We start from the raw sequence: 18950 nt of genomic DNA on the forward strand, positions 1-18950 counted from the left end.
CTGCATGTATGCTTCCTTTGAGTTCCTCGATGTTGATGGCTTAGAATTGGGGGGGGGGGCTACCCCAGTGAATTTTTCACAAATATTTTTTAGATATCATTTTTTAGTTTTATTCGCTCACCCCGTCATTGCTACCTGAAAGTATCACTTGAATATTTATATATATATAGATATAGATATATATAGATATATATAAATATATATAAATATATAAATAATTCGCCCCCAGATGCCAATTTAAATGACCCAGGCATCATAGCATGATGCGTGCACTAGAAAATGAGGTATCATTCAATGCTTATAACTACATAGAACTATCATTAAAATATTTTTTCTTTATATAAATTTCGACAAACAGCATCCCTTCCCCACAGAATGTGGTCTTCCTAGCTCCTCTTCAGTACCTACATAGACATCAGAGAGGTTTTTATGCTGTGTTCCTGCAATATTTCTCTTATCTTTGTCTTGCAAGATGACCTGCAAATGTAAGCTTGCAATAGTGAAGATATCCAACCTCAAGAAGGGTAAAGGGAGAAAGAAAAGGCATCAAGACTCTTCAAACCAAGGAGAAACTAGCAGAGATGAAGGGGAGAGTGTGTTATTGCTGCCCGGCTTATCACCTATGAGTGATTAATACTTTCTTTAGAAAGGGGGACCAAATGCCTCATCATTCTCCACTAAGTCAACAATGTATACACAATCATATGTGAAAATTTCATGCCAATCAGATGAATACACATGGCAGGACAAGGGAAAAAAATAGAAAAAAAAAGAAAAAAAAAAATAGAAGCCGATATCTCTAAATGTTTTTTTTTTTTTTTTACTTCAAATAATCTCACAAAATTGGTAAAAACTCTTATTAACTTAAGTTAGGTATCATTATATACTTCAACAAAATAGAATCTTTTGTAGGAATTAGATTTTTTAATTTGTAAAAAAAAAAAAAAAAAAAGATTCAGGAGCCCTAAAGAAGACTTTATTTTTTTCTTTTTCCCTTCGAAGACAAAACAAAAAAATTGACAAACTAATTCATTCAAAATGTAGATATATGAACAGTTTCTATGATAAAATTTTCAAAGCAACTAAGTGAAAAATTAACTTTGAGGTAAAAAAAAAAAAAAAAAAAAAAATGTTTTTGTAGCCGCTACCATTCACCCAAATTTTATGAAATTACAGAATGGCATTCTTATATACCAATAAACATATTAAATTTTCAAAGCAATTGAATGAACCAGAAATGAGATATGAACCCAAGGAGTTTTCAGGGGTGGCCCCCCCTTAAAGTGAATTGTGGTTGATAAATGTAAATCTGATCACTGGGACCCATATGTATACTGTATATATATATATATTTATTATATATATATATATGTATATATATCACAACTAACACCACAGTCAGATGAAAGAGAGTTGAGTAATCGAAACTATATATTTCAATTGCTAACTGCAATCCTCTTCAGCAGTACTACTGAAGAGGATTGCAGTTAACAATCAAGATATATAGTTTTGCTTACTCAACTCTTTCTTTCATCTGACTGGTGTGAGTTGTAATTTACAAATGTGGTTTGGATTCACTGGTAATTATGTAATAGACAAGATGGCTGACCAGCTTGACCATGGTGATGCACTTGAGAGTGCGTGAGTGTGTATGTGGAAAACAAATCACATGATGATGAACAGCCATAATGGTAAAAAGAAATATATATATTCAACACCAAATAACATATAAAAAAAATTAAACTACAAATGTGAAACCTGCAAATTATGGTGTGTCAGATGGAACTCTCACTTTTTAGGAAATGGAATAGAGGTTATAATGAAAAAATTAAAAGTTAATGTAAGCATTACTTTTACAGATGAAAAATGACATCACTACCCTTTGAAATTAAATTATGGTGAGTATTTTATTTTTCTTGTAAAAATAAAAATGTGCCCCTATGATTTTCATACCCTTATTTCAGTTTTCCCACTGTTTCAGGTAATCATTCGAGACACGGACAACATAATTTTAACGCCAGCCAATATCAAAGCTTACATGATCCAGACACTCAGAGGCCTTGAATATTTGCATCTCCATTGGATATTACACAGGGTAAGGACCACTCAAGTGCTGTTGAATTAATGAAATTCATGTCTTGATATCTTGATTTCTCCAGCCCATGGGCTATTTCTCAAAGAATTTTTTTAAAATTGCTAAGAAAAAAAAAAAAAAAGTATACTGAGCCTTTCAGTTAAGTAAGATCATCTACCAATAGACAAAATATTGATTAGAACTTTGTGGTGAAAATGCTGATGGCAGAACTCAAGTATTCACGGTGATTCAAAACTATACAGATGCATGTATTTGAATATATCCTAATTTTTTTTTCCAGAATTATGAAGTAGAGGTGATGGAAGGGAGTAGAATGGGTGGGAGTGGATGTGTGCCTTTGACTTGGCTACTTTCCTTATAGGGGTGATGATGATGACATTCCTTAGACTGTCATGCTGAGCAGTCCCATCTCAAGGAATGCCATGGCTGGAATGTGATTTTCCTATAAATCCCTAATAGAGTAAATGTTGTGCTGTTGGTGTGTGTGTGATTGGGTACAATGCAGTCTTTCATAATGTCTTGAATAGTATGGAGTGAAGTATTACATAATGGATGGATATCAGCAATGTGTTCATTCATCCACCTCAAGTAATGGCTGGATGGTAACCACACCACAGCCTGGCCAGGTGGACTCTGTCCTCTTGAAGGAGAGAAGATTCAGATGAATGTATGTCGGGGTCTGGCATGCAATAGTGTGTTGGAAGAATCCTTTGGTATATACCATATATACTTGTGTTTAGTGTGAGTTTTTATGGACAATTTTTTACTCAAAGAACAGGGGATCATAATATTCACAGATAGTGTTTTTGAACATTCAGCTACCTTAACAATACCAGTAAGTTCCTTTAATCTGCCTCCTGTAGCCTACATTCTTCCTTTCTGTTGCTACATGAATATCAGGACTTCATTCGCCATGTATACCACTTACAATCTACACAAACTTTATATAAATGAAGACTTGATGACTTTTTTCCTTTCTCCAATTTGCTTGCACCTTCATTTGCATGTGTTAACATTGCTGAGGTAATGCTTTCCCAATGGCACCCCATTTTCTCTGATATGTACCTATACTGTATAATGGTTTCACTCGTGTTCCTTATTCTTCCTCTGTTTACTCATAATTATTTTGATGTATTATTCTTTGGTATGTGGGTATGTGCATTTTGAATTGGCTACCTCCCTTGTAAGGGGGAGAAAATCCCTTGATATATGGGGGTTAGGGCATCGTGGATGTCATGTGGATTGTCTGAAAAAAGTAGATGTGGTTATAGTGGATTAGTTAGTGGAGTCGTTCAATGTGTCTCTAAGGAAGGGAAAGGTGCTTGAGGAGTGCATGTATAGTTCCAGTTAACAAAGGGAAAGGGGACATGTGAATGTAGTAGTTTTAGAAGGATTTATTTTTTTATTTTTTATTTTTTTAGCATAGTTAGAAAGGCTTATGGGAGTGTTATTTGCGAGGATTAGGAGAGGAACTGAAGGAATAACTGGAGAGGAGTAGTGTGGGTTTAAGAATAGTAGAGCATGCACGGATAAAGTTTTTGTGGTAAGGCAGATTTGTGAGATTTTTTGTCAAGATGTAAGGATGTTTTTTTAGACTTTTATGGATTTGGAGAAAGCTGACAAGGTAGACAGGAAGGCACTGTGGGAGGAATTGCATAGATATGGAATTGGGGGAAAGCTGTTAATAACAGGAGTTTTTATGAGAGTATTATAGCCTGTGTTAGGATTGGGAATGGAGAGAGTGATTTGAGGTGAAGGTGGGGCTGTGTCAGGGATGTGTTATGTTATCATTGTTGTTTAATGTGTACATGGAGTGGTGCAGGAGGTAAATGAGAGGATAATGGACAGGGGACTGGAGATAGAGATAGTGTAGGGAAATGGGAGGTGAGCCAAACTAAGTTATTTCAAAGCAACAATTTAAATAAATCATACATAATGTGGATAAATGGATAAAGAAAAAGTATACAAAATAAAAAGATGAGGGTATTTGCCCAGAAAATTTTGAATTTATAATTTCAGGTATTAAATGGTATCTTGTGTTCCTAACCTTCATTGATAATGTCAGTGTATTGTATCTGTTAATCCATCTTTGGAGCTTGGGTTTGGTCCAGGCACCAGGTAGCAGTCTTATGAGGTTACATTTCCAGGTGGGAGTAAGGTTGGTGTTAGGTTGTAGATGAGTGTCTCTTCTACATTGCTTTGCTTTCCTGGAATATCTTTTTGATGGTGCAGGTTCTCTGCTCAAAGGCAACTTTCTTCAGACCCTTCCTGGATGGTTATTAGTTCATATTCAAATTTAGTGGTATTTGGTTTTTCACATTTGGTTCTTACTTCTTCCAATGTTGTTTTGTAGGAAATGTCTAGTGTTAACCACTTAAGTACGATAACACCTATGTAGGCATCATGAGGTGCAAGTGGGTACACAAGGATGCCAGAATCGGCATCTTGATTTTATATATATATATATATATATATTGTAGTTGTATGTGAGTTACCCCCAGATTCTGTGACCTGGTTTGATAATGTTTTCTGTGTTTATTATTACATATATATATATATATACCAAGGCTTTTTTCCCCTTACAAGGGAGGTAGCCAAAAAGAAAAAGGCATAAAACCATTCCCAACCATTTATTATTACTCAGAGTAAAAGAGAATGAGTAATACAATAGTGACTTTATATTTCATAATGCAAGTAATGAGATGCAAATTACATGTAGTCGATGCTGTAAGTGAGAATTTGAGATGTACTGAAGTGGTTTACTACCACTCCATGGTAAACTTTGGATGTTGTAGAGTTACTTAGCTTGTAATTTCTTTTCTTGTAACAGGACTTGAAACCCAACAACCTCTTGGTGAACAGTGATGGGATTTTGAAGATCGGAGACTTTGGATTGGCTAGATTCTTTGGTTCCCCTAATAGAGCATATTCACACCAAGTAGTTACCAGGTGGTATCGGTAAGTTCTTCCCTCTATTAATTACTGTTCTGGTTAGTTATTGCATAATTCTTTTACCTTTTAACATATAGTTGGACATCTATATGCATGAGTTAGTCATCCAAAAATATATGCTCAAGTGATGCCCTTTAAAAATGTTAGTAATTTTTTTATATATATAGACATACTACCTCTGTGGTGGGGGAAAAGAATGTTGCCATGTTACCATACATATTATAGAAGGTGATTAAAGTGGGTGGAGTGAGGAGACTGCAATTTTATCTTAGAAAAGTTAAAGCATAAGAGGGTCTGGGAGGAGGACTCCAACCAGAAAGCCTAGTTTATTTTTGAGTTACATGAGGGTTAAATGCCTGAAGAGGTTATGTGTGACAAAATTTTACATTTCTGTCATGTTTTTCCCATAAGAATCAATCTTGTTTGTTCTTTATATTCTTGATCCAATGGTAGGGGAGTGTGACCATGAAATGAAGGGGTGGGGCTAAGCCAGCTTTGATTGTTGAGTCAGCTGTGGAAGTGCAGTGCCTTGCTGAATTGCCTCTGACCTGAACAGTAGTCAGGAGACATGAATGACCCTTTATCCACAAGGAGCCAAGATAAAAGGCACAACCGATGGGTTTTAGATGGGTATAATATGGAAGAAGAATGGGTACATTCTTTGATCTATCCCCCTTCATAAGGCAGAATGGGCCTTATGGTATATATATATACACTGGGGTATTGGCTGCATGGTAACATACAGCCAGTATTTTAGGGACAGTTTTGAGGTTCCCCTACAGACCTAAGCCACACATAATTTGTCTGTGTTTAAAAATCTCCACACATAAAAGGAATCATAATAGTTTTGTACTATAGTTGCCCCTCCTTGATACTGTTCCCTTGAATTTGTCCTTCACTATTTCTGTGACTACCTCCTCTGGATCTCCTTGTGGTGGTGGAGGGGGATATTCTGTCATCATATTTTCCATGTATTTACCCAACTGTAGTATACAGTAAAGAAGCAATGCTCATTGGGTCCCAACTCATACTCCTATCCTCAAATTCATGTGCAGTTCCAATGTAGTCTATATCCTTGGTTTTCAATTATCAGATTTATATTCATGTATTGTTCCAAGAGAGTTGATGTTAGCAAATACAGTGTTTAGGAAGAAAGTCAAGCATAAGTACACATGGGAGAGGGTGGTGGATGGAAGGGTGGCTGAAAGAGCATTAATGGACCATATAGTGGTGACCAGGAGTATGGTAGGAAGAGTTAAGGATGTAAATGTTCTAAGGGGAGAGAGTGGGGGAATATCAGATAATTTTCTGGTGGAAGGTAAATTGAGAGTGGAGAATAGGTGGAGAAAGAGGAAAAGGGCAGAAGGTAGGGAGGTACTTAGAGTGAACTGCTTAAATGGGAAAGAAAAGGAGAAGGAGTATAAGAAGCTGAGAGAGGAGTGGGAGGGAGTGAAGGATAGAGTAGAACTAGGAGTGGAGGAGGAATGGGAATGGTTCAAGAAGGGAGTCATAAGGTGTGCAAAGATGGTGTGTGGAACAAGGAGGGCAGGAGGAAATAGAAGGAAGGGTAGTGAGTGGTGGGATGAGGAAGCAAAGAAGGGTGTAGAAGAGAAGAAGCAGGCTTTCATAGATTGGCTACAAATTAGGATGAGGGAATCATATGAGAGGTACAAAGTAAAGAGAAGGGAAGTTAAGCATAAGATAAAGGAAGCAAAGAGGAGAGCAGATGTGAAATGGGGTAAGAGTATGACAGAAAATTTTGAAAGTAATAAAAATATGTTTTGGAAAGAAATTAAAAGAGGAAGAGGAGGTGAATCAAGTAGAGAAGAAAAGGTAAAAGTTGCAGATGGAGAGATGATAATGGAAGAGGAGGCAGTGAGAGAACAGGAAGGATTAAGGCAGTTAATGATGGCAGTTGGGAAGGTATGTGATAGGAGAAAGTTGAAGGTAAATATGGGTAAAAGTAAGGTAATGAGATGTACAAGAGGAGAGGATGGCAGTGAGTTGGAAGTAAATTTTTAATGAGAGAGGGTGGAGGAAGATGACAGTTTTAAGTATTTGAGGTCCCATGTGGCACAATAGGAATTGGGATGGAGGTAATCTATAGATTGAGAGAAGCAAATAAATGTCTTGGGGGATTGAAAAGTGTCATGAGAAATAGGCATCTGGGAATGGATGTAAAGAGAAGATTATAGAGTAAGAAAATAAGGAAGGGAAGAGGAGATCAGGGGTGGAAATGAAGCTGACAGATAGGGCTGATAAAAGATTATTGGGATAGTTTGGACACAGGAAAGAATGAGCGAAGAAAAATTAGTAAAAGAGGTGTGGAAAACAAAGGTGGATGAATTGAACTTGAGGGCATGACTGAGTATGAGAGGGATAGACAGGTTGAAAGGGGTTTTGAGCAAAAGGGGAATGCCTGATGAGCAAGGAAGGGAGAAGGCAGGGGGTAGAGGTAAGTGGAGGATGGTTGTGTATGGATATTTTGACGTTGGCCAAAGGGATATTTCCCCATCTTCTCTAATTTCTGCAATAAGGGATTGGGAGAGGGGTTACTGTGTAAATGAAGTGGCCTTGCTGTGGATGTACTGTGTCTTGCTGCATTGCTTCTGACCCAGGCAGTGAGCAGAAGACAGGAATGACCGTTCACCCATGAAGAGCTAAGATAGGGAAACAAGGGTGTTGGATGAGAGTGGAATGGGTGGAAGTGGGTGTGTGCCTTTGACTTGGCTACCTCTCATATAGGGAGGAAAAGACCCTTGGTATAGAGATGGATAGAAAATCTTCTGTCATACCTCTCCATTTTATACGTGTTCTCCTCTTTGCCTTCCTCAACCAATATTTTACTTCTTTCTTCTTGTACCTCTCATATGCTCTCCTAGTCCTATCTTGCAACCAATCCACATATGCTCACTTCTTCTCTACTTCTGCAGGCTTTATCTCTTCATCCCATCATTTACTCACTTTCCTTCTATACCCTCCCATACTCCTTATCCCATATATCATCTTTGCACACTTTGTCACTTCCCCCTTGAAACATACTATTCCTTTTGTACTCCTACTCACCCTTTATCCCTCACCATCCCTACTCTTCTCTCACCTTCTGGTATTCATTCTCCTTTTCATTCTTGTTCAATTTGTTTAATCTTGGCACCTGTCTACCTTCTACCCTTTTTATCTTTTTCCACTTTTCCTCCACTGTCAATTTCCCCACTACCTAAAAATAATCCAACATATCCCCATTTTCTCCCCTAAAAATGTGAATGTCCAGAATTCTTCCTTCTTTCATCCTACCCTGCCCTACTCTAACAATCCCAAGGTAACAACACAATATTTCATCCCAAAGTGACCAGTGAGCCTGCCTGATGGCTCTTGCTGGTTATCTGGGAGCTGTGCGTCTTCTGCAATAGAGGCTTAGGGAATAGATTGATTAATTTGTTTATTTATTTTCTCTTTTATTTGACAGAGCTCCTGAATTATTGTTTGGGAGTCGTTCTTACGGTGTAGGTGTGGACATGTGGGCTGTGGGATGTATCTTAGCTGAAATGTTGGTACGTTGCCCATACTTTCCTGGTGATTCAGATCTGGACCAGCTCACCAAAATCTTCACAGCCTTAGGCACTCCCACAGATGAAACATGGCCGGTACATATTTTTCAGTTTATGTGTATAAAGTAAAGTGGTGTCAAGGATGTTTAGTAATAGTTAACATTACTAGTCATAAATACTGCAGAGGTATTCTCATCATATCCATAAACTTCAGATATCTCTATATGGATTCATGTAATTTGTACCATTCTAGATAGGAACTGAAATAAGGTTGAGAAAAAAACAACTCTTTAACATTTTATTAGAATATATGCATATATTTTTGTGTGCTATGAGACTTTCACCTGATTTAGTTTTAATGTATATTTGAACAGGAGAGATGCAAACTGCCAGATTATGTATCATTCAAGCATTTAGAAGGCTCTCCTCTACGAGACCTCTTTCCAGCTGCCAATGAAAGCATGTTACAACTTCTTGGTACCCTGCTTGCCATCAATCCATTGAAGAGAAATAACTGCACACAAGCCTTGCAAATGCCATACTTTAGGTAGGATCTTTGTATTATTATGTAAGATGTCATTCCTTGTTAATTCATTGGATTTTCACTATGTAATGACATTAGTTTCTATAAATAAAATGAGAACAAATAATGCTTGGAGAGGGATGTTGAAATACTGAAATAATGTTCTACTTGAGGTTTATCTACACTTTTAATCTCTCTCACTTTCTCTTTTTCTTATTCCCCCAATACACCTTCCTCAGTGGTAGGCATCCATGCAATTTCTGACAACCCAACCATGTGACAGGTAGTACTGGGTTACATGTATCTGTAGAACAAGTGCGCCTTGCCTGACACAAAGCATAGGCAAACTCCTTATAAGTCAATGGCTCTTCAACTCTGTTATGGGTCACCAACACAGGTTTTTGCAATGCATGACATCACTCCAGGGCCCAGAGATGGAAATCCTAGAGACTGAGCAATGCCCCAATACTGTATTTACCTAGTTGTAATATACAGGAGGGGAGCTATGCTCGTGGTGACCCGTCTTTGTATCTCTCCGCATCAAGTTTTATCTTAAAATCTTGTATAGTGTTAGCACATACTGTTTTGTTGTCTAATTTGTTCCATGTATTTATCGCTCTGTGTGGTTACATTGAGGTGCCCCCTTGTGGTTAGCAAATCAACTGATCTACTGTACTTGAACCTTTACTTCATTAGTCAGATTGTTGGCAACTAAATTGGATCTCCCACTGGACACCCACCAGTAAGGACGTTGGACATCCAAATAAAGGAAAACAAAAACCAATAAAAGGGTAGATGAACTCTTATAGTCAATGACCACTCAACCCCATTTGTGGGATCCCTACTGGGCCTGAAGACAAGAGTCCTGAAGGCAGGGTGACGTCCCAGTGCGATTGCATTATATAGGAAATGAGCAACACTCATTGGATCCTGTCTCCTACTCTCCAATTTTATCATACGTAGCCTCAAATTCATGGAGTTCCAACTTGTCTATAGCCTTGATTTCCAATTATCATGTTTAGATTTTGAATTAGAATTGAATTTGAGCAAGAGGGTAATGTTTATTGAGCAAGAAAGGGAGAAGGCAGGAGATAGGGGTGAGTGAAAAATGGCTATACAGTAAATCCTCATTATACAGTACATATGTGTTCCTGAAAACCTTACCGCAAATTGAAATTACCGTATAGCGAACCCATTATAACAATAATAGGATATGGCAGATGTACCTTCTCCCTGCTCTTTCCTCTTCAAAATATCTAGCAGATACCATATCTGTGAATTTTTCTTACCGTAAATAGAATCGAGGGTAGTAATTACCAAATACCATAACTGTGAATTTACTGTATAAAGAATAACCATATAAGGAGGACTCACTGTATGTAGACGATGCTTTGATGCAAGGAAGGCAGGGGGTGGGGGATGGGGGGATTAGGGAATGGTTGTGTGTGAATAATACTTTTACCCAACCCAAAGGGATTTCTCCCCATTCTCTCTATTTTCTGCATGAGTGGCTGGAGAGGAGGGGGGTTGTGGATTAAGTGAAGCGGCCTTCCTGTGGATGTACTGTGTCTTGCTGCATTGTTTCTGACCCAGGGCAGTGGGCAGGAGATGGGAGGGAGGAAAGAGTGGTGGATGGGAGCAGAATGGGGGGGAGTAGGTGCAAGCCTTTTGACTTGGGTAACTCCCTTATAAGGGTGAAAAAGCCAAGATGGAGAACAATGACTAGCAGAGTTCCACAAGGTTCAATGTTTCTCATCTATGTTAGTGACATGATGGAAGGAACAACACCTGCTGCAGAAAATGTGAGAAGAATGAAAAATGAGGACTATGGACTGTTACAAAAAGATCTAGATGTAAGATGGAACGAGAATGAAAAATTAATTTCGATGTAAAAAAGAAATGCAAAATATTGGAAATGGGCAATATTTCAAAAAGACCATCTTTGAACTATTCCTTGTGAGGCGAATCCATTACAAAAGGAAAAGGAGAAAGTTTAAAAGTATAAAAGACAGCCACCTGACACATATCAGCAAAATTGTTGGATAAACATATGGACTGCTGCAGAACATTAAAGTGAGTTTTCATTATGTAGATGAAGAGATGATGAAAAAACTTGAAACCCTGATCCATCGAAGGTGTAAGTGGTATGGTCCCACACATAGTGAAGGAGTGAGATTGAGAGAATACAAAGTTCAACAACCAAACTGGTTACCAGCATGGCAGATAATTATTGAGGAAAGACTAAAAGCTCTGGATCTACCAACATTGAAAGAGAAAGAGGTGACCTCATGACAGTATTCAGGTGACTAAAGGGGATAGACTACATTGACAGAAGAAATCTTTTGATTATGGATGGGAAGGCTTTAAGAGGTTATGAGAAGAAATTGGGAAAGACAACATATGTAAAGGATGTGAAGGAGTACAGTTTTCTATACATATGCATAAATACTTGGTATAACTTAGATGACGTAGCCCAAGCTGAAGCAATACATGAATTAAAATCTAAGTATGAAGATTAGAAAATAAGGATATAGCCCAAGTTTGAACCATACATTAATTTGAAGGTAGGTATGATAAATTGAAGAGTAAAAGTGTTGCTCCGTTCCTGTATTAGGTAAATTATTAGGTATTTGACAAATTAGTAAGTACACCCTTATTTAAGAGGATGGCCAAGTAAAAGTGTACACTCACATCATCAATAGTTAAAACTCTCCTATCACAGCACCTCAGTGATGAAAGGTTTACTCTGTCTCCAGTCACAGTGCTTGGGTCAAAGGCTGTGTAGGCACATGATTTCCACTGCAAGGCTCAACAACTTGACCTGGTTTACCTCTACTACTTTATCATATAGCACGCACCCTTCACCTACTCAAAATAATGTGAAGACAATTCTTTCAGGCCATGTCATCCCCTCATCCATTCAATTGTATTTTTTGTACCATCTTCCCTTTTTACCAACGTTATATTCCACATGCATCCAAAGCCCCATATGCCCCATCCATTGAGCTCATTCTTGGTCTCCTCTCAAATTCACCTCATTCTCTTGTACTTTGCACACTTTTTCTAGTCCAAACTCTTTCTCTTTATATGCCTAAACTACCTCTGTACTATCTGACAGCTCCCTCCTATTTATATCTTTACATTGTCTCTTTTATACAGTTGTCCCTGGTCTTTCTAGTAGGGTTAAAATACATAGGTATTAACTTTTGTGTTAAGAAAAATTATTTGTCACTTTTAATTATCCTTTTCATGCAGCAAAGCACCACCACCTACTCCAGGACCACAGCTACCCTTGCCACCATCCATCAGGAAGAAGAAAAATAGTGAGCCAGAAAAGCCCAACCTCAAGCGAAAGATACTTGAGGAATCAGGAATATCAGGAGGTAAGTTATTCCTAGGGGAGTGAAGCAAGAGGAATACTACATAAATTATTCCCTGGGTTGGATGGGTGTCATGCAGAATGTCTAGAAAAAGGAGGTACAATGCTGGTGGACTGGCTGGTGAGGTTATTTAATGTTTGTTTAAGAGAGGGTAGAGTGCTGGAAGAGTGCCTGTATAGTTCCACTTTACAAGGGAAAAGGGTACAAGTGTGAGTGTAGTAGTTTCAGAGGGATTAGCTTGTTAAATGTAGTTGGGAAGGCTCATGGTAGGGTCTTGATTGAGAGTATCAGGAGAGGAACAGAGGGAGTAATTGGTGAAGAACAGTGTGGGTTTAGGACAAGTAGAGGTTGTGTAGATCAGAAAGCTGTAGGAAAAGGTAAGGATGTTTTTTTTTTTTTTTTTTTTTTTTTTACCTTTATGGATTTGGAAAGGCTTGTGACAGGGTAGACAAGAAGGCATTGTGGGAGGTATTACAGATATACGAGATAGGAGGAAAGCTTTTAGGAGCTGTCAAGAGTTTTTACAAGGGTAGTAGAGCGTGTGTCAGGATTAGAAATGGAGAGAGTTAGTGGTCTGAGGTAAAGGTGGGACTTCATCAGGGATGTGTTATGTTACCCTGGCTGTTCAATTTATACATGGATGGGGTGGAAAGAATGAGTGAAGAAAGACTAGTAAAAGAGGTGTGGAAGGAGTGAACATGAGGGGGTAACCTAGGATGAGATGGATGGATGGGGTAAAAGGGGCTTTGGGGAAGAGAGGAATGTCTGTTGAGTAGGACAGGAGAGGACAGAAGACAGGGTGAATGGAGAATGGTTATATATGGGTGATGTGATCTATGAGGTGGAATGGGTGAGGGAGTATGTTTGAGAAAAATGTGATGCAGACCAAAGGGCTTTCTCCTTTTCTGCATGAGGGAACAGAGAGTGGGGGTCGCCGATTTAATTAAGTGGCCTTGCTGTCGATGTGCTGTGTCTTGCAACACTGCTTCTGACCCAGGGCAGTGGACAAGATGCAGGGATGACCTGTCATCCAGGAGGTGCCAAGATAAGAGGGAAGAGGGATGGAATGGGTGGGAGTGGTTTTTATGCTTTTGTTTTCTGACTACCTTGTAAGGGGGAAAAAGCCTTTAGCATATGTATGTATGTACCTCTCATATGATTCTCTTGTCCTATTTTGTAACCAATTTATGAATGTTTGCTTCTCTTCTACAATCTTCTTTGCTTCCACATCTCACCACTCACTACCCTTCCTTCAATTTCCTCCAGTCCTTCTTGTTCCACACACCATTTTTGCACACCTTGTGACTCCCTTCTTGAACCATTCCCATTCCTCCTCAACTCCTAGTTCTTCTCTATCCTTCACTCCATCCCAAATCTCTCTCATCTTCTTGTATTACTCCTTTTCTTTCTCATTTAAGCAGTTCATTTTAAGCACCTCCCTATCTTATTCCATTAATGCCCTGTTTACCACCCTCTCCCATGTGTACTTATGTTTGATTTTCTTCCTAAACATTGTATTTGCTATCATCAGCTTTCTTTCTAGACACATCTCCACCATCAACTCTCCACAATGATTAAGGTTCCCAATACCACTACATTGACATTTCTCCCTAAATGCTCCATGCACTTGTTTAAATCTATTCAGAAAGTCTCCGTTTCCTCTACACTCTTCTCACTACCATGCCCATATGCACTTACAAAAACCCACGTCTCCCTTCCCAGTTTCACCTTCAAACACATTAACCTTAAATAAACCTTCCACTCTACCACATGTTTACCTATCTCTTCACTTACTAGTATAACCACCCCTTCTCTCCCTCATCCTCTCTTCACTCCTAACACCCTCCCAACTACACTCCCAAACTGAATATTACACTGTAGTAGTTATTACTATTTTTTATGTCAAGGTTCATGAAGAGATTGTGTTCCAGTTTAAACACTATTAATAGAGAGTTGCTAATTTAACTCTTTCTTTTTCAGGAACTCTGCCAAAGCGGCTCCAGTTTTGACATGACTAGATGTATTACAGTTGGCCAAATAACTTGATTAGATGAATTAAATGACTTCTATTTATTCATACAGGCATTTGTTTTCACTCAGTTATTTTTCTGTACTTAGGTCCTTAACACATTAGGGTGACAAGCAAATCCTTTACAAGTGGGCTGAAACAAGAGGTATACAGTAGATTTTCATATTTTCTTGTGCTTTGTATTGATATAGAAATATATTTTCTGAAAAAAAAAAAATGTTTTTTTACTCCTACCTTCTCTAGTTTGATCATTTTCCTCTCCTTAAATCCTACCTCATGGAGGCCTGGTCACACTTGACCTGTGGGTAAGGTGGTGACCCAATTGGGGCAAGTGACCAAAATGATGCCCCAAACACTCAAAGGGACAAGGTTTTTGGCCCAATATTGGGTTAAGTGGAAACCCCAGTAGATGAGACACAATGGCGTTCTCCCAAAGTTGAGTTTCCTTTCCTCTGTGCCCATGCCTTGGCCAGAAGTTTCTAACGAATGATTCACCTGTCGGAGGTGGAAAATGCCTGGCTGTAAGACAAATTGGGCCAAATGCCCGGCAAGAAAATCAAACAAGAGGGAGAGACAAAGAAGAACGAGGAGACAAGGAACCTAGGCATGATAACCAGCAATTTAGTTTCTTTTTCTGTTTATGCCTACCTGGCCCAGTGTCACTGGTGTCTAACTAAAGCACAGGATGGGCCCTGCAGAAGTGTCTCATGTGGGGCAGATCCCAGGATTGGAGTCCCTCTAAAGGGCCTTTTCCCCCAAAATTCATTCTCCCATTTTAAGCGCTGCAGTCCCAGCAGCCCTGACCCCCTTGAAATGTGGGTGAGTGGTGGGTAAATCGAGCAAGGGACTAAGAATGCCCCAATTGGATTTGCAAACTGATTGGGACTTACTCACAGGGAAAAAGGTTCAGTGCTTAGATTAGAGTGTGCCAGCGCCCTCCATTTGTGTTCCACATTTTCACACAAGATAACAAATGATTGCGTATCCTGAAATATGTAAAATGTATCAAAGGACTATAATGTTATTTTTAGATAGTGTGTCTGCACAAGTTGAAATTCCTTTTTATATGTGTTCTTTAATCTTAGTATTTCTGTCAAATATTCTCCTAAATAATAAAACCAAGACAACGATCTAATAGCTCCGATTGTTATACTGTGGTATTTGTGGGAGGGGGGCTAAAACAAACAAAATGCCCCCAAATTGGTTTTAACTAAAAAGATTTTTCATGTTTATGAGACCCCAAAAAAAATTTTTAGTACACACAAATACTGATCCCAACAGTGTCACATACAACTTGCCAGTTATAGACATATCTTTTTTAGTGTAGTTTGTTAGAAGTTGCTCACAACATGAATTTTGTAATTTATATGAAGTTGATGGAACATCTTAAAAAAATCCTCCGAATATATGATAAATAAATTTAGCTTAAGTTTTCCAATGGTAGTAGTAAGATGTTCTGCATCGAAAGGTTTTAAATGCAACTTATACATCCTTCCACTATTCTTTAAAATTTAACCTAATAAAGTCAATAATTTTCTCTAATATTCACCTAATCTTATAAAAGCTAGGGGGGATCTTGCCTATGTATCTAGCTTATGATTCTATAACAAATGTCCTATGTCATTCAATCAAAAATATTTGTTGAACCTACACCAAAATTATATCACAACCTAAAATATTTGCGAGTAGTTTTTCCTATGTCAGCTTTTGATATAAAAAAAAACCTTGGGTGTGTTGTCTGATCAACAATATTTTGTGTGTTTTCATGTGTATTGTTTGTGTGTGTTTTTTATTTGAAGCGTGCGCATGACACATTCTTGGCAAATGTTGTAAATGGTTGTTTCTACAACCTCTTTCAGGTAATGGAACAAATGAATCCTTTGTAATAAATCTCCTATATGCAAACAGTGTGGTTAAGTACCAAACCCTAACTACGGAACATAACGTGTTAAATTTTAGAAGTGACAACCAACCTAATTTTGTATTATCATTGGTATGTATTTTTCTTAAAATCAAACCTAGAACCAAACCTAACGGTGCTCTACAACGAGCACTAACCTAATCACCACTAACTCTAACCTCTTTGTTAAACATTATGTCTATTGTGTTCTAATTACAACCTTGTCAAAAGTGTGTTTTGGTGGTGTAAAGTTCTGGTGTTGTAACCAAGTAACCACTCCTTGTACCAAGAAATAAGTCGTCAAAATAACCTCCCAACAGAAAGATACCAATTGAGAATTAAAAAAAATCAATATACGCTGCAACCCACCCAACCTCTATATGGATAATACCCATAAATAATAAACTGCTCCTTGTTATTCAACGTCTGACTCTTCCGTCCCCTTTCCTCAGGTCGTTCGGGGTTGGTTCTGGGTAGCGAAAAGAACCTATGCCCAAGTGTAACCTGAACCTAAAATAATATAACGAAGCTGCTATGTGTGTAATTATTACACTGTAGCAAAGATGTAGTAAGAAAATACAAAAGTATATTGTGGTTTTCTCCAACTAGACAATTTACTGATCCTTACAGCATGAAAAATATATGGGTATGCAAGATATTTAATAACACATTTTTTTTTTTCTTATGGGCATCATAAGTAAGGTCACAGGCACGTGGAAAAACGTTGTTATTTACGCTCCGACCTTCCGGTCACTGTATAAGTCTACTTACAATATTGTGTATACCTTCAAGCACTGTGACTAACATCAACCCCGTATTCTTATTAGAGAACGATCACAGACAGAATTGTACTCTAAGGATTACACTCTCATAGCTAATGTATATACGCAAAGTGTTTGTGAAGTACACTCCCTTAAACCCCTTTTTCCATATCTGTTATCGGAATCATTTTTGGCATCAGATTCAAAACTTAATAATAATAATAACTATCTACCTACTATATCTGCACTATATCATTTAACTCACATATTGACATTTGTTTTCATTAATCTTACAGAACGTGTTCATACCTGTTATCGGAATCATTTTTGGCATCAGATTAAAATTTTAGCTGCGCACAAAAAGAACGAGACGGCTATGTGTTCGTATCTATGGGTAAACTACTAACCTCCCTGTTGTATTATTTCGTAAAACTTCATTTCGCTTCTCAACAGAGCCCCTAGCTGCTACAATCTCTCCCTAAACTATTTCTCTAGTGGAATCCTGAACTGAAAGTTGGGAATTTTTCCTATTACTCTTAAAATTAATGGCCTTAGTTTACGCCTCTGTCCGAACGTGTTTAGTGACGTCTTCGAGAACATTCTAATGTCGTCTCGAAGCTTTAGTTGAACCAAAATCAGCTGAAATATATTTGTAGCTATCTCCTATTGTATGTTTTTCTTCAATGATTATAGTAAGGCTCTTTGCCAACACATCTTGATAGGCAGACATAGAATAGAATAAATTCATGGTCTATTAAGGCTCTATTTTCTACTTTGCTTCTTGGTTGAGTAAAACCGTCACGACGTCCATAATACCCAGTCTCTCAAATAAATAAATAGATAAATAAAACGAAATTCCAAAAATAATATCCCTTCAAAATTCCTGTCCTTACAAAACCTATATCTATAACAACCTAAAATCTAGTACAAAAGACCTACAACCTAACCTCACCTCAATATAAAAGAGAACTTGGAGCCTATAACCTTGACCAACCTACATTTAACCAAGGCCCTGCCTAACCAAGACCTCCTAACCGTAAATTATACCTATAAGAAATCAAACCTAACCTCAGGAACAATTGCGAGTGTACAACCTAACCTAACCTAACCTAACCTAACCTAAACCTAACCTAACCAAACCAAACCTAACCTAAACCTAACCTAACCTAACCTGACCTAAACCTAACCGAAACCTAACCTAACCTAACCTAAACCTAACCTAACCAAACCTAACCTAACCTAACCTAACCCAGCCTAACCTAACCTAAACCTAACCTAACCTAACCACCTAACCTAACTAAACCTAACCTAACCTAACCTAACCTAACCTAACCTAACCTAACCTAACCTAACCTAACCTAACCTAACCTAACCTAACCTAACCTAACCTAACCTAACCTAACCTAACCTAACCTAACCTAACCTAACCTAACCTAACCTAACCTAACCTAACCTAACCTAACCTAACCTAACCTAACCTAACCTAACCTAACAAACCTAACAAACCTAACCTAACCTAACCTAACAAACCTAACCTAACCTAACCTAACCTAACCTAACCTAACCTAACCCAACCCAACCCAACCTAACCTAACCCTATCCTAACCTAGCCTAACCTAACCTAACCAAAGCCTAACCTAACCTAACCTAACCTAACCTAACCTAACCTAACCTAACAACCTAACCTAACCCTAACCTAACCTAAATAACCTAACCTAAACCTAACCTAACCTAACCTAACCTAACCTAACCTAACCTAACC

General features: G+C 38.1%; 1 protein-coding gene across 1 annotated transcript; it reads left to right on the forward strand.

Moving 5' to 3' along the window:
• Nucleotides 1–1887: 1887 nt before the first annotated feature.
• LOC143024619 (cyclin-dependent kinase 7-like) lies at nt 1888–14728 on the forward strand. The gene is made up of 7 exons (XM_076183488.1): nt 1888–1898; nt 1965–2095; nt 4926–5053; nt 8514–8691; nt 8970–9142; nt 12374–12501; nt 14479–14728. Exons 2-7 carry the CDS (start codon nt 2039–2041, stop codon nt 14505–14507), a joined length of 693 nt encoding a protein of 230 aa, XP_076039603.1. The 5' UTR covers nt 1888–1898; nt 1965–2038; the 3' UTR covers nt 14508–14728.
• Nucleotides 14729–18950: the final 4222 nt, after the last annotated feature.

The sequence above is a fragment of the Oratosquilla oratoria genome, chromosome 4 (genome assembly GCF_046742065.1).
Source record: "Oratosquilla oratoria isolate Oo_2021 chromosome 4, ASM4674206v1, whole genome shotgun sequence".
NCBI lineage: Eukaryota > Metazoa > Arthropoda > Malacostraca > Stomatopoda > Squillidae > Oratosquilla > Oratosquilla oratoria.